General features: G+C 52.2%; 1 protein-coding gene across 2 annotated transcripts; it reads left to right on the plus strand.

Annotated features, from left to right (window-relative positions):
• Positions 1–254: 254 nt before the first annotated feature.
• Positions 255–15,620, plus strand: MYBPHL (myosin binding protein H like). Of its 2 annotated transcripts, XM_026484635.4 has the most exons (9): positions 255–2,641; positions 10,557–10,645; positions 11,206–11,401; positions 11,633–11,772; positions 11,912–12,071; positions 12,172–12,308; positions 13,330–13,516; positions 14,378–14,423; positions 15,536–15,620. In XM_026484635.4, the coding sequence occupies exons 1-8, from the start codon at positions 2,497–2,499 to the stop codon at positions 14,386–14,388; spliced, it is 1,065 nt and encodes a 354-aa protein (XP_026340420.1). In that variant the 5' UTR covers positions 255–2,496; the 3' UTR covers positions 14,389–14,423; positions 15,536–15,620. The 2 variants fall into 2 exon arrangements, with proteins under 2 accessions (XP_026340420.1, XP_057166385.1); XM_057310402.1 differs by lacking the exon at positions 13,330–13,516.
• Positions 15,621–15,998: the final 378 nt, after the last annotated feature.

The raw sequence follows: 15,998 nt of genomic DNA on the forward strand, positions 1-15,998 counted from the left end.
CAGCTTTCCCGTTCTTACCCCACACGCCCTCTCAGCGTGCGACTGCTACCCACTTCCTTCTGGACACAACAGCATAGAATGACTGTCCCGAATTAGCTGTCTCTTCAGGCAGGTTTGACAGATGACAACACGGGAAGCTTAAGTTCAATACCTTCCCAGCCGCCTCTCTTAGATTTTCTCTTGCTGCCCTTGCTCATAGTCCTGCCTGATCCATTTAATTCAAGGACCTTTCAAAGAGTTGCAGCTTTCCTTTCTCCCCAAATATTTCTTTTAGGAGAGGTTCCCGTCCACCTCCCTTGAACCTTTAGCCGAGCCTTGAAGACTGCTGCTCAGCCTGCCATCCTGGGTGACATTTCCAATGAAAACTTACTCTGACGTCATGATCTGAAGACCACAAGGCAGAAGCCGTTGCTCTTAAGGAGCTGGCTATCTGGCAGAAGAGTTCCTCCCCCAGGAGGTCGTGTCTGGTAGTTTTATTTTCAGGAAGTCTAGCTCATCTAGTGTCGGAGGACTTACCGTACCAGGATCACTAGATGGCTTTTTTATTTTTTTTTATTTTATTTCTTTTAAAGATTTTATTTATTTATTCGACAGAGATAGAGACAGCCAGCGAGAGAGGGAACACAAGCAGGGGGAATGGGAGAGGAAGAAGCAGGCTCATAGCGGAGGAGCCTGATGTGGGGCTCGATCCCATAACGCCGGGATCACGCCCTGAGCCGAAGGCAGACGCTTAACCACTGTGCCACCCAGGCGCCCTTAGATTGCTTTTTTAAATGCAGATTCCTGGACCCCACCAAGACCCATTAAATTAGACTTTGTAATGGACAGACCCTAGGAGTCTGCATTTTTAACTTGCTTCTTTTACACCTTTATTGTAACAAAGGTCTCAGACTGAAAGTCTAGGCCAATTTCCTACCATCTGGTGTGGGGACTCTGTACTCATAAGGGCTCTGGCTGGTCAGGCAAGAGAAACCAGCAGAGGCCTTCACGCTAGTCCCGACGCACACGAGTGTGGCCTCAGAGGTCAAGCTTGTAGCGCCCTCCTCAGCCATCCCAGCTCCTGGTAAACAGGTTCCTGGGCCGGAAGCGCGTCTACAGGCTGTCCTGGCCCTCAGCCCCACTACAAGTTGCAAAAGGGAGCTTCCACACCCCATATCAGCACAGGCTCCTGGGATCCTATCAACTCTGCCCCAAACTGAGGGCTAAAGGGGGAAAATGAGTGTACAGAGCCCGTTCATTCAACACGCTCTTGTTTTTCCATAAAAGAAAAGGGTGGTGGGGCGGAGGAGGGGGTATGTGGGAACTCTGTACTTTCCATTCAACGTTACTGGGGACATAAAGCTCTAAAAAGTAACGTCTCCACACACACACACACACACACACACACACGGGAGGGGATGCTGGTTTCTGGAGCTAGTAAAGTGAGGGTATGATAGGAACCATTTAGATGCAGTGTACAGGACGTGAGGAATGATGGCTTGGTAAGTCTAGACCTCATGCAGGACTTTAGTATGTAACTAACACGGTGGTCTGGCCAATTATTCCACTTTTATCATTTTCTCCTCCACACGGTGATGGCATCATCACCCCTGGTCTCAGAGCCCAGGGCCCCGAGGTTCAGAGTAAGTGATTGGCTCAGGGTCACCTAGCTCATGAGCCAGTAGCCCAGCCAGCAGTCACACACGTCCTCCGGCCTCATGCCCCTGGCTCCCCTCCACCGCGGCCGCCTCTCCCTTTGCTGGTGCTTTATCTCAGAGACAAGCGAGCTCTCCGAGGGCCACATGCCGGCCTGACTTAAAAATAGCTCGCATTTACAGAGCACTTAGTCAGCTACATTCTGCTAAGCGCTTTACACGGATTAGCTCTTGTAATCCCCACGACAACCCTATGGTCATTAGCCTCTCCGTTTTACAGGTGAGGAAACAGACCCGAGAGAGACAGTCATGTGTGGCAAGTCACACAGCTAGCTGGTGATGGAGTCAAAAGTGAGTCCAGGTAGTCTGGCTCCGGAGCGCGGACTCTACCTGCCACCACCACCAGGGGATTAGGCAGAGGGGATGGGGACGGACCCCACAAAGGGCGAGTTGGCACAACTTTACAACTCCCCGACTACGGAGCAGAGAGAGAAGGAGCCGTTAAGGGTGTGCCGGTGAATCCACTATGCCTGCTAAGCCCGGGGCCGCATTGTGGGATCTGTGCGCGCGGTCAGGGGAGCTGTTCGAAGCTCCAGCCCTCCCCTCCCTCCCCAGTGCTGTGTGAGGGCTGTCACCTCAGTCCTCCTGCGGCTATTCTGGGCTGCTGTCTGATCTCCCTCTCTTTCCCAGTCCCTGCTTCAGCCCTTCTACTGAGAGGAGCCGGGTGGGAGAAGGCCAGGCCAGTTACATAAGCCTGTGGCTGGGACCCCGGGCGGCCAGGCTGGAGAGCAGGTGCTTAGCCCCTCCCTCACCACCAACAGTGAAAATCTCCCGCTGGAGCCCAGCCTGGGGGTGGCCCAGCATGGAGGCAGCCACGGCTCTGGAGGTGGCCTCGGGATCCACACTGAAGGTGAAAGAAATGAGCCCAGCCGACGCTGAAGGACCCCCAGCTTCATCTCAACAAGAGCCCGGCAGCCCCTTTCCCCAGCTCCTGTCCCCAATAGAAGGTGACCCACGGGACTGGGAAGGGTGGGGGGCTGGGTGGTAGGAGTTGGGGAGGCCTCCCTAACACCCGGCTGCATGTCCTTAGGTTTGCGCACAGGCGAATGACTTCACGGGCTTGGTACCGAGCATGGAGCAGTAGTGGGGGCCCCCACCCCTTTCCTTGGTGGATTCTTATTTGCTGCTCAAGTGTCTCTGCTGGGTTTGTGCTTTTTAGCTGAGAAGTCAGTGAACGGTGTTTGTGGCACTTTACAGTGACTAAAAATGATCCGTTTCTATTTGCACCTGCAGTAAAATGTCTGTCCCAGGGACTGAGGGCCTGATATACTAATACCAGCTAGGAGGGAATGAGGGGTGAGATGGTGGCCGTCTGGATGGATTGGAAGGGGGAAATGAAAAGCTTCTAGCAACCGAGAGGCTGGGTGGTGAAGAAACAGCGCATGACACTCTGCCCCTCGCTCAGCAGTGCCGTGGGTCCAGGACCAGCCCTAACCCTCCAAATGGCTCCCAGGGAAAACCCCGGCCTCTCAGGGTCTGAGCTCCACGGAAGCAGAGCCCATCGAGGAGAAGCACTGGCCTCCCTTCCGCAGTGGTCTCTGTGAGCCTCTAAGCAAAGAGGCCCTTTTGAGCTAGGAGATGGTGGGCGGCCCTTCCAGTCCCAGTGTCCCTGCCAGCGGCCCAGCCGCCCACTCCCCAGCTGCCCCTGGCGGAGGCCTCTGCAGCTAACAGCTCTGTGAGCTCGGTGATGTTCACATGGGGCGTCGCCCACTGTGCCTGGCTTGGCCGGCCAGAGATGGAAGACAGAAGCCGGGCTTTTCCCTTCTCCTGCGCGGTAACCGGCAGAAGGAACCACAGGCGCCTCACACATTTAAGACAGTTACCTGCACAAAGTCCCTGCTTTTGGCCCCCCGACATCTTGAGTGTAGGGGATGCAAAGACCGCAAACAAGAAGTTCCTGGAACCCCAGGGTAGGGAAAGGTAGGAGAAAACGACGTGATCTAGACTCTGCCCAGGGCCACCTCTGGCAGCTCTGTGCCCTTGGACGAGCCAAGCAACTGCTCAGTTTCCTCTCTGTAAAATGGTAATTAATAATATCTACCTAGTAGGGCGGTTGAAAGGATTGTTGAGAGGATCCAAAGTGCCTTGGAAGAGGCCAAACTAAGATGTGAATAGATAATAAGCTATTTCCAGGTCAGGAGCCAAGACTGAGAGTTCTACCTATAAATGGGGTTGGGTAGGGAAAGCTGGCTGCCCCTTCTCATCCTCATGGGAGACGCTGGGTTTTCGGGAGCTGTCTGAATGCCACAGGCAGAGAGCCAGCTGAGTTTGCTCCCTTGAAAAGAAGGTCGGGGTAGCAGAAGTTATTGTGAGCACATTAGACTGGGATGGTCTTGAGGTAGAAAACCAGTTTCTTCCCCAAAACGTCCAGGGAGTAAGCCACAGAGTGAGAATGAGAGCCAGGACTGCTGACTCCCGACTTGGCTGGTCTCTCTAAGACCCTGGGGGAGGGCATCCCAACTCACCCACGCTCCTCCCTCTGGCTGTGAGTAGGCGCTGTGGGCCATGGGCTCCAGACAGCCACTGGCCAGCCACCTGGAGTGCAGGCAGCCTCAAGAGCCGCAGGCCTCAGGGCCACCAGCATCGGCAGCTCAACTCGTTAGCATCCCAGAGGTCAGTGATAGTCAGCGCTGCTTGTGATACTTGGCAAAGTATGTTTGATTCTGTTATCTGCTTAGAGAAGACATGAGTTCAAGTCCTAGCTCTGTCCTGTGACCCTAGGCAAGTCAGCGCCCGTCTCTGGGCTGCCATTTTCTCATCTGTAAATTGAAGGATAACCTTTTGATGGCTATGGACCCCTAGGAAAGTCTGATGACATCTGTGGAATCTTATCCCAGGAAAAACACTCAAAAAAAAGTTCAGGGAGCTCAGAGAACCCCTGAAGTCCACTCACAGGTCCTTCAGAGTGCCATGGACCTGGCCTAGATGGGCCCTAAGTTCCTGTGAGTTCCAAGGCCTTTTTCTTCCTCTACCTTATGGGGAGCGCTGCAGGACCCACGGGGGCCCTGCGGTGAGCATGTGTGTACATTTGGGAAACAGAGTAGGCACCAGAGGCAGAAATTCATCTGCAACATCAAAATAAACTGCAACTGGTCAACACTGAGCTTTCAGTCAAGAAAGCCTTCTTTCTAGCTAAATCAGCAGCAGTAGGCAGCCAGCATCGGGAAACAATTTCTGTCTACCCACCGCACTACCCAGAGGCACTGGGGCCCGGAGCAGCCTCGGGTGGGAGAGGCCTCCAGCCTGCGTGGAGAAGAGGGACCCTGAGACCCAGAGGAAGGGCCCATCTACTGATTTCAGAGTAACTACATCTCCTTGCGATGCAAACTGTTCTGTGTCTTCCAGGCTTGGGAAGCTGGGGCCCATGCCTGGGAGCAACCTTCCTTCATTTCTTCCTTCTTCCTTCCTCCTACTTTCCTATCCCCTTTCTTCCTTCTACAAATATTTCTTTTATGCCTATTATGTGCCAGGCATTGCTACAGAAATAAAAAAGGCAAAAATAACTCCCCTTGTGGAGGTTCCATTCTAGTGTAAGGAGATAGACAATATATAAATTGTAATAAAAAAATAAGATATATAATATGTCAGAAATGTGCCGGAAAATGAAGCAGAGGAGGACAGAAAGTGCTGGGGGTGGGAAACATGTTTGCTATTTTAAACAGGATATTCAGTGATGGTCTCGTTAATAAGGTGCTATTTGAGCAGCAACTTAAAGGAGATGAGAGAACAATGCATGCAGATATTTGAGGGGAATGTTTTCCATGCAGAGAGAACAGTCAGTGCAAAGGTCCTGAGGCAGGAGTGGGCCCTATGGATTGGGGCCACTGTGCCTCTAGCAGCTTGAGGGAGAGAATGGTAGGTTTGAGGGCAGAGAGGAAGACATTTTGAAGACCAGTTTGACTCTGAGACCGATGGGCAACCTGGCCAAGGTTTTAAGTGAAAACTGACATGATCAGGTATAGGTTTTAAGGCTTTTTCTGACTGCTGAGTTAAGAATAGGCTATAGGAAGGCCTGAGACACTAGCAAGGTCATCCACTGAGCATGAGGATGAGGGAGAGGGTATGGAGGTTTTAGACGTGGAAGGTGTGCAGTTGTCACCCAGGAGAATAAGAGGCTGAGGGGACCTAGGAAGTCTGGAAGAACTGCCAGAGGGCCATGGGGAGTCAGTGGTCACTGTTAGTGGCCATCACCTCACAGTCAGCCTTGCTGTATTTTCCCCAGTGAGGATGTGGGCACTGAGTGGCTGGAAAGCATTTAACTGAGGTCGGCCATGGCAGGGAGAGCGCAGTGGACGACCAGAGGATTAAGGGATCTGAGTGGGTACATAAGGGAGTGTACCTACCGGACTGTAAGTTGGGTGGGAAAAAGAGTGGTAACCTAGAGGGTGACAGGGAGTGCAGGGGTGGGAAGGCGTGGATCAGAGGTCTCCATTGTGCCGTAGGATCGCTGGTGCTGGAGAAGCAGAGCTGGAGAACAGAACTCTAGGGGCAGAGACTGTGCTCGTCAGGGAATGCCCGTCGATCTAACAAACAGGCCTCAGAATTGAAGGCTCAAAAACAATAGATGTTTATTTCTATTAAAAAGTTTCTCTATTTCTATTAAAAATAGTTCTCCATGCAATAATTCCAGGCCCCAGGCCTCTTCCCTCTTGTGGCTCTGCCACAAATCTCGGACAAGTGTTGCCTGTTTCTCTATCCTTCTGTTTCTTTCTGACCTTAGTCTCACAGAATTCGAGAAGCTGAAGTTCTTCACAAGGTGCTTTGGAAGTCACCTTTCCTAAGACGCTCCTCCAGACAAGTTTCTTTTTTTTAATTTTTTTAAGATTATTTATTTTTGAGAGAGAGAGAGAGCATGCACAAGCAGAGAGAGGGGGGAGAAGCAGACTCCCCACTGAGCAGGGAGCCTGAAGCGGAACTCGATTCCAGGACCCTGGGATCATGACCTGAGCCGCAGGCAGACGCTTAACTGACTGAGCCACTCAGGCGCCCCTCCAGACAAGTTTCTGATAAGGCCAAGGCCACATCCTGTCTCAAAGCCATAGCTTGCTTGTGCATTTGCTCTTTTTAGGGAGCCATTCACTCACACAGGCACATGCATGCACACACACACATATGCTCCCAGTCTCACACACTTACCCACGTCCATGCACACACTGTCGCACACGTGCACACACTCTTTATCTCACACATAGGTGCACGTGTGCACACACACACCCTTCATTCTTTCAATGTGTCTGTCTTGTTCCTTCACGCTCCAGGACAGAAGTAATAACATCAACATGAACTACATGGCCCTTAAGAAATTGCTGGAGGAAAGTCTTTAATGGTGTGAAGGGAAATATTGATAGAATATGAACACTTATTTCCCATGAGCACAGAATAAGGAAATGGGCATAAACTTCAATAGGATGAAATTAGGGTAGAATTAAGAGGAATTTTCTAATCCAGAGGAGTCAAGATCTTTGGCCTTTCAGTAGTAGTCTCCTTCTCTGCTAATTTTCAAGAAAGAATTAGACAGCATTCTGTCTGAGAGAAAGACAGCTCAGAAGCCAATGTCTCGGGGCGCCTGGGTGGCACAGCGGTTAAGCGCCTGCCTTCGGCTCAGGGCGTGATCCCCGCGTTATGGGATCGAGCCCCACATCAGGCTCCTCCGCTGTGAGCCTGCTTCTTCCTCTCCCACTTCCCCTGCTTGTGTTCCCTCTCTTGCTGGCTGTCTCTATCTCTGTCAAATAATAAAATTAAAAAATCTTTAAAAAAAAAAAAAAAAAAAAAAAGAAGCCAATGTCTCTCAAAGGACTCTTCAAAATGCCTTTTCCCCAAGACTCTATGAATGAAAGAAACCACGCTATAGCTGTCCCAAACCCGATCTCAGAAAACCTAGGCTGTGACGTAGGGAACAGTCTTTGGTTCACATCCGTCCTGGCATCTGAGGAGCAGAAAGACCTTGGGCATCAGGGAAGAGCCACATTTCCCCAAGGTCAGTACAATTAACACCTCTCTTGACCACAGATGTGTGAAAAGAGGTGCCCCAAATGAGGCCTCTGATGAACCTTCTTAGCGAAGGGGCGGACTGCACGCTTGCTCGGGCACGTGGGAGGGCCTGGGCGGAGCCGGGAAAGAGCATTCTGCTGCCCGGGCACCCGCAGCTGCCAAGCGCTCTCCTGCCACCTCCTGCCCCCTGTCAGCTGCTTTGGCCTCAAGCCCATCCTCTTTCCCCGCACTGGGGTCTGGGAGCCTTCGAGAGCAGAATCCTCACCTGCTAATCCTCAGACTCACAACATTCCGATACCGTAAATTTGCCCCCTGGCAGTTCATCATCTTGTCAGGGAAGCCCACGTGCAAGCAAAGAACTGGCAGGGGAGCCCCCCAAGGAGGAAGAGACTGCCATCTAGCTGTCAGCCCTCCTCCTCTGTCTCTCTGCCCCCACCGGGATCCCCTCTGGATCTCAGGGCCATTCTGCTCATCCTCCTAATGCCAACATCTTCATTTATGTTCCACATAAACCTGTTTCTTTACTCATTCTCTTCAGCTCAGGTGAAACAACGCTAACATCTTCCAAGGTAGTTGTCCAAGCAACACAAGAAACACTAAATGGGCACAAAGATACGAGTCAGCTTGCACCCATCTATAGAAAAGCCCATCCCCGCCCCCCCGAGTTCCGAGCAGGGCTCAGACAGCGCATCTTCCAGGCGTGACGACCTGGGCTCCTTTCCTCACCCCGACCTGTCCAATTCTTGAGGGTAGCCCTCTGCCCTCCCTTCTCTGCCTCCTTCTCCTAAGGGCGAGATCACCGCCAGGGCCCTGACTGTGGTGCCCAGGCCCCAGTGGACAGTGGAGGGTCCGGAAGCGGGCAGATACGCCGAGCTCAGAGAACGGGTCCTTCAGGCGTACGCTTCTAGATGGGGAGGCAGCCTAACTTCACAAGTGTGTTTCTCCCCCCGAGCCCTTTCCCTCCTGTCTTCCTGTTCCGGGTGCTCATCCAGGTCCTTCTGCGTCAAGCGGGCAGAGCAGGGGACAGCAGAGCCGGCTTCTCTCCAGCAAGTGTGAAGGGCTATTTCCCCACCCAGCAGTGGCGAACCAAGCCCAACAAGATGAGGTTTGACCCTCCTTTTCAACCGCCGCCCTCTTTTTTCAGAAAACCCTTAAGTCATATCCGCTTGTTCTCAGCTCCTTGGTTGCTCGCCAAGACGGCCACAGGAGAGGAACACACCGCACAAACACTTCTTCTGTTTTTCATGCCCCACCCCCTCCAAACGGCCGAAGTCGAACAGAGGGCAAGCAGAGCAGTGTCGTTCAGGGCCTGGGGCTCGGCCGCTGCGCTGTTCTTACCGAGGCGTCGGGCCCTGAGCAGTCCGGGCAGGACAGCCGCTCAGCGCTGAGACCCATGCTCTTGCCAGGGGCCGGAGTGAGGTGCCGTCCAAGACTGCACCGCCCAGGGGGAGGCGTAAGCCACACCGTGAAAAAGGAAGCTAGATCAATACAGTGGACAGTGTGCGCTGAGTAGCCGTGTTTATATACATTTACAAAGGCAAAAAGTGATCTCGAGACGGTGATGGGGCAGACCGTGGGAGGGAAGTTCCTCGAAACAGTGGGCTACAAACTGAGGTGTAGGAAGAACATAGTGGAAACTCTATTTATTTTAAATTTCACCATTCAAAAGTTTGCATTGTATAATGTACATATTTAAACAGTCCAACTAATAAGTAAACACACATATGCTGCAATAGAATGCTCAGGAACATATCTGCAGGGAAATGTTAATCAGAAAGTTTGGAATCCTCTGTCAGACCGCTGTGCTGTTTGCCATAGCTGAACTGAGCGCAGTTTTGACAACTGCTCGAGTGAATCGTGGGGAGAGGCCAGGGAGTTGGTGAGACCTGAGGCGGTATCACAGTCCACTTGAGACAACAGCAGCAGGGGACCACCTCTACCCGAGGAGAGGAGAGCGGAGCCCTAGAAAGCAGGAAAATGGTGTAGCCTCAGCCGGGCTCCCAAGGGAACCCAGGTGGGATGTTGGCACTTTCTCAGCCAAGGCAGCCCGAGGCTCCCTGCGCGGAGAGAGGTCACACCTGGTCAGCCTCCACACCTTACACTCAGCACTCTCCTGAGCATCTCCTGCCCCCATCCTGGAAGCCAAGGGACAGGAGCTAATCCCTCTTCTCACTGGAACACACCTGGGAGATCAAGGACTAGTGAGCAGTGGACTTAGTCTTTCCCAGATTCTGTTCGTACAAAGTGATCCTTCATGAACTGGAAGAGCCCTGCGTGGTGCCCGAGCGGGGCAGTGTGCAGAGGAAGGGCCTCAGGTGCCAGCTCCCTGTGCAGTGACGTCAGTGCTGCCCTAGTGGGTCCAGAGTGTGACTCTGCCGCAGAGTGGAAAGCTTTCTCCTCAAGTTTGGCATCAAGCTGGGAAGCAGGGCTGACACTTGGAGGTCAAGACTAACACTGAAAGTGGCTTTGATAAAAGGTGTGTTGTTAAGGACAAATGTAGGAAAGGTGTACAGAGACCAACCACACGGGCTAGACCAGTCTGTGCACAAACAGAAAAAGAAACCTCAGTTGATGAAAAGTCAGTAGTTGAGAGTTACAAATTAAAAGAAGCAAGCATCAGGCTCACACTCCAGTGCTTTCTGCCAAGACTTGAATGCTCTCAAGGGGATCTTTCAGCCAATCACTCTTCCCTAAATCCCAGCGAGCTGATGGGAGCAATCTTTCCATTCCCTAGGAGAGGGTGGATTTGGTGAGCACCTGGGTCATCTGCCCATGGAGTAGAGCCAGATGCGGTGTCCACTTCCTCTGAGCTCTGCCCCTCCCACCACAGGAGGCTCACCACCCACTGTTCTCTTTCCTTCCATCACTCAGAGCACCCCAAGATCTGGCTACCACGGACCCTGAGGCAGACCTATATCTGCAAGGTTGGAGACACTGTGAACCTACTAATCCCATTCCAGGTGATCATGCTGGCCCCACGCTGGGTCCATGCTGGCCCCACGCTGGGACCAGGCCAGGGTTTTGATTTGGAAACAGATACTAAGAGTCTTGCTGGCACTGGGGCAGTCATCCTGGCCTGGAATGGAGGGGGCCATGTCACCAGAAGTCTGAGGCAGAATGACCCTTTCATCTTCACTCCTGAGATGGAGTTTGGGTTGTGCCCCATGTGACGAGCTGAGGCTAACCTATGTCCTTCGGTCGGCAGAGGTCTGGGAGCTCTCGTTTCGGAGGGCTCTTGGGAGTTTAGGCAGCTATTGTTGCCCCCAGCTGCCTCAGGTGACCTGAACTCTCAGAGGGTGGGAAACTCAAAGCCAAACCCCATCATTCCCCCATGATCCTTAGGCTGTTGATGAAAGATGCGAGTCCCCTGGGACAGTCCACCAAATTCTAACTCCAGGCATTTGCAATTCAAGTCAAGTCACCATGTGGACCTGGGGTGGCTCTGAAACACCCCCCCCACTGCAGCAGGGGGGGTCACGAGGCATCTCAGGGTTACTTACAGCCTATTCCCATTTCTTAGGGCAAACCCAAACCTCGAGCCACCTGGAAACATGATGGCTGTGCCTTGGATGCCAGCCGTGTGAGTGTGCGGAATGGGGAGCAGGACTCCATCCTCTTCATCCGAGAAGCCCAACGTGCTGACTCGGGTCGCTACCAGCTCAGTGTGCAGCTGGGAGAGCTGGAAGCCACTGCCACCATTGACATCCTGGTGATTGGTACAGTGTGGGGAGTGGGAGAGAGGTGGTCCTCAGGGGCTCCCTCTCCAGGCTAAAGAGGAGCCATCGCAGAGAGCTGGGGAAGCCGGGGTGACTCCCCACAGCAAGGGTAGGGCACAGTGGTGGGTGAGGGGAGGCGTAGCTGAGCAGAGAAGGGGAAAGGCACTCCCGAAGTGATTTCCATACATATGTGAGTTGTCCCATGCCCACTGCCATGATTGGCCCTTTCAGAGAGGCCAGGTCCTCCTCAGAGTATCAAGTTGGTGGACGTTTGGGGCTCCAGTGCTACTCTGGAGTGGACACCTCCCCAAGACACGGGCAACGCGGCACTCCTGGGATACACCGTGCAGAAGGCTGACACAAAATCTGGGGTGAGGCCCAGCTGGGAGGGAGTGGGGAGACAGGATTAACGCATTCTGGAATGGGGCTCTGGTAACTCCATGCAGTGGGCTGAGGTGGAGTGAGTTCACAGAACAGGGGTCTCATTCACGGCATTCTGGGACCCCAAAGCTGTGGTTCACGGTGCTGGAGCGTTATCATCGCACCAGCTTCACGGTCTCCAACCTCATCGTGGGCAACTCCTACGCATTTCGAGTCTTTGCTGAGAACCAGTGTGGGCTCAGTGAGACAGCCCCCATCACTGCTGACCTTGCCCACATCCAGAAAGCAGGTAGGGCCCGGGGCCCGGGAGCTGGGAAGTGTTGAGGCTGAAGAGTTGAAGAGGGGTGGGGATCTCGGGCACTATGTCATTGGCCCTTTGGTCCCCTCAGCGACTGTTTGCAAGACTGAGGGGTTTGCGCAGCGAGATTTCTCTGAAGCCCCAAAGTTCACCCAGCCTTTGGCAGACTGCACCACGGTCACCGGCTATGACACCCAGCTCTTCTGCTGCGTCCGCGGCTCTCCCAAGGTGAGCGGAGTTCCGCGGGCTGGCCACACTGCGCTGCTCCCTGCTCCTGCCTTAACCCCCACTGTGTGGAAGTGCATTCTAACCACACCGTTGTTCCCATCACCACCACCTGCCCGTCCCACAGCAGGTGAGGCAGGTTATGCACAGTCAGGACACGCAGAGTCCAAGGCAGGCCGATGTGCAGGATGTTTCCAGTTTCCTTTTTCGCGTCTGTTCCTTGTGTATGAAGATGTCACATACTGATCCTCTGGCAGTTGGGCATGAGCTTCAAGTTGTCCCTCCAGCAGAGGTGATGGAGTCTCCCTGGTTTCCCCTTAGTCACCCGCTATGCCTCACCTGTTCCGAGCCATCTGCATGCCAGCTGTCTAGAGTTGAGGCCACAACCCTGAGCAAGTCTATTTCCAATCTAGCCACTGTACTTCTGTACACTATACCATATACAAGATCACTAACGACTTTACCAAGTTCCTTTCGCATAGAAGTCCTGGGCCAGACCCCATGGAGATAACATCTCAGAAAGAGAATGTCAATAAGCTCACTCTAGAAACTACTTTCTAACCAGAGGGGACAACAGTGAGTCCCAAGGCAACAGTGGGAACAGAATATGAATGATTCAAATTCAACAATGTATATACAAAAAAGAGGCAATACTTAGGATCCATGAAGGAGCTGCTTGCACAGAATGGGACAGAAGGTCCCACCTTTTTTCTAGTCTGGAATACTTGATGAACAAGGCAAGGTTTCAGGTGCTCTCTTAAACCAACAGAAGGAGCTTAGGAGGCTTCTGAGGGTACTGGAAAGGGAACCCCTCCCCACATGTAAGGAATGGGGAGCTTTCTAGAAGACCATTATCTCTTCTCGATCCCGTACCACCTGTTCTTAAGGCACCCTACTCCTCCGGCTTCTCTGGCCGGTGTGTCCCTAAGCCTTGCAGGCGAAGAGTCCGGGATTGAGCACAGAAAGAACAACTGGTTCTCACCACTCCCGTGCTGCCCCCCCCCCCCCCATCTTTATCTTGCAGCCAAAGATCATCTGGCTGAAGAACAAGATGGATATCCAAGGCAACCCCAAGTATAGAGCTCTCAGTTACCTGGGAATCTGCTCTTTAGAAATCCGCAAGCCTGGTCCCTTTGACGGGGGCATTTACACCTGCAAGGCGGTTAACCCCCTGGGCGAGGCGTCTGTGGACTGTCGGGTGGATGTGAAAGGTAAGGGCAGAACTCATCCCCTCTCTCCACAGGGGGACAATTCAGGGATGGAGCCACAAGCCTGCAGGGAACAGGGCTTGGCTGGCTCCCCCTGCAGGTGCTCTCGGCACTGTCATCATCAGGATGGATTTGAAGAGCCGTGTTTATTACCCAGTATCTTATTCCTCTCCAAAATAACTCTGTAATACAGAATGGCTAGTTCCATTCTGCAAAGGAGAAACCTGAAGCGCAGGGCGATTATCGCTGTACCCCAGAGTCCCAGCACTGCTTAAGGGATGAGTCGGCACTGTAGAGGAAAGAGCCCAAGCCCCCTGGCCTTCACTCAGATCATTTGTCTTGAAACCGCAGTCTTTGACTCAGTCCAGGAAAGTTGCAGCTGTCTGTTAGGCTTTTAAACAAACCAGAGCACTTGCCCTTCTGGTATGTTAAAAGGGAGAATTGCACATCCTCTCTACCTCTTTTAAAGTATCCATTCACCCATGCATTCCCGTCACCTTGTTTGGATCTCTGCCACTGCATGTAGCGTATTGTTGCATAGTGCCTATTTACCGATCTGCTTCTCCATTAAACCAAGAGCACTGTGAGGGCGGGGTCAGTCTGACGTGCCTTTGTCCACACCTCCCCCCACCACCGGCATCAAGCCCAGTTTCTGACACCCAGTGGGCACTCTCTAAGTGTGCACAGCATGCATCAGGAATGAACAGGCCGTCACATGCCCTATTATTTCCCCTGCGGAGACTCCTAATTAGCACCATGGACTCTGGAAAGACCCGAGAAGTATATCCCTTCCCAGTGCTCCACAAGAAAGCTTCCCAGAGATTTCTGAGATGTTAACTCTGAGAAATGTCTGAATTCTTGCAGCTCCTCACTGAGGCTCCCCAAGAGGATTAGTGCAACTCTGACAAAGGTAAGGAGAGAGGGCCTGTGGTTCTGAATGGAGTAAGTTATGTTTATGGCTAGTGTTGAGTCTGGGACAGATATGTCCTGAGCCTTTCAACCATGCAGTCACTGGTGACTACTTTCCTTTTAACCACTTTTTTTTTTGGTAAGCTACTACTCTCATCTCCGTGGAAGTAATTTATCATAGATGGTACTACTTTTGTCACATCCTCTATCTATCTGTACTCAAGTTGATGATGGCTATTAAACCTAATGGTCCTCTGAAAAGGAATGACAGCATCTACCTTACTTTAAGCAAGTTCTGTGGGAGGGAGGCGGGCAGGTGCTATAAGAAAAGGCATCAAGGGAACAATCAGGAATGGAGGATGGATGCGGGTCACCACCGGTAAGTGGCGGCAGCACGGAGAGACAGGAAGCTGCTCCTGTCCACTGTTTCTACCTCAGTATCAGCAGCATGGTGAGAAACAGATTAGTTTGCTTGTCTTTGAAGTTTATGGATTCCTTCCCTTCTGAGAGAAGAAACCACCATTATCATCATGTCAATAATAATCGAACACGTGAGTATGTGGTCCCAAGCAGCACATTACTGACAAAGGGCAACTCAGATCATCGTTTAAAATGGGATAGCTCCTTCAGGTTCTAAATCACTCACGGTAGAAATGCTATGTATGAACTGATAAGTGGAGTGAAAAAGCAGCTCGTGGGAGAATTAAGGAGAAGTGGTTCCCAATGTCTCCTTGGACTTACAGTTCCTGACTGATGAAAATTGAGGACGAATACCACCCCAGAAGCCATTCGAGTCCATCGTTGATATAGAGCAAAGAAAAACCCTCAGAGATGCATTAAAAGCACAGACTTCTCAGGAGAGCTCTCTCTGCCAGTTGGCTTGCAGACAGTTCTCTGGCCACCCCTCAGTTCCTTCTCTGGGTTAATGTTACATTGGGGTTAGCCTTGCTCTGCTCTCTCTCTCTCAGCCGGCACGCAGCAACAAAGCAGGGTAAGTGGAAAGGTGACAGCACAGGACCTAGGGCCGTGAGGAGGATAGCCTCAGCATCCTGGATGTGCACTGGTCATTTGCTGTTACAGCCACAACACACCCTTTCTTTTCTGTGCCTCCAGGAAGCCTGACTGTGGCGAGACTGTGTTCTTAAGGAGCTCCGGGGCAGCGTCTGGTTTGGACTAATCTAAATAAATGTGTGGATCTTCTGCCTAAGTGTCCATCTTTTTGAGTCTTTCTCTATGGGAAAAACATTTAGAAAGTTGGAATTCTTTAGCCAGACTGTATGGAATCTGCAGACCCTCAGACCCCTCTTTCTCCTCATATCCGCGTTCTCTTCCCAGAGGTTTCTAACACTGTCCTTTTGTCTAGAGTCTATGACAGAGCTGAATTCAACTCTTTCCAGTGCCTGGTGCTGAAAGAGATGCTGAACATGACTTGCTCTCTTCCTCTCCGCGCTTTCCAGCGTAAGTTGGAAAACAGCATATGCACATGCATCACAGAGACGCAGGCAGCAGAACACAAGCACGTGTACGTAGCTAATTAAAGACAGAGCACTAAGACTTGAGGGCTGGGAGATACGAA

This window comes from Ursus arctos, unplaced genomic scaffold (assembly GCF_023065955.2).
Source record: "Ursus arctos isolate Adak ecotype North America unplaced genomic scaffold, UrsArc2.0 scaffold_12, whole genome shotgun sequence".
In the NCBI taxonomy this organism is placed as follows: Eukaryota; Metazoa; Chordata; class Mammalia; order Carnivora; family Ursidae; genus Ursus; species Ursus arctos.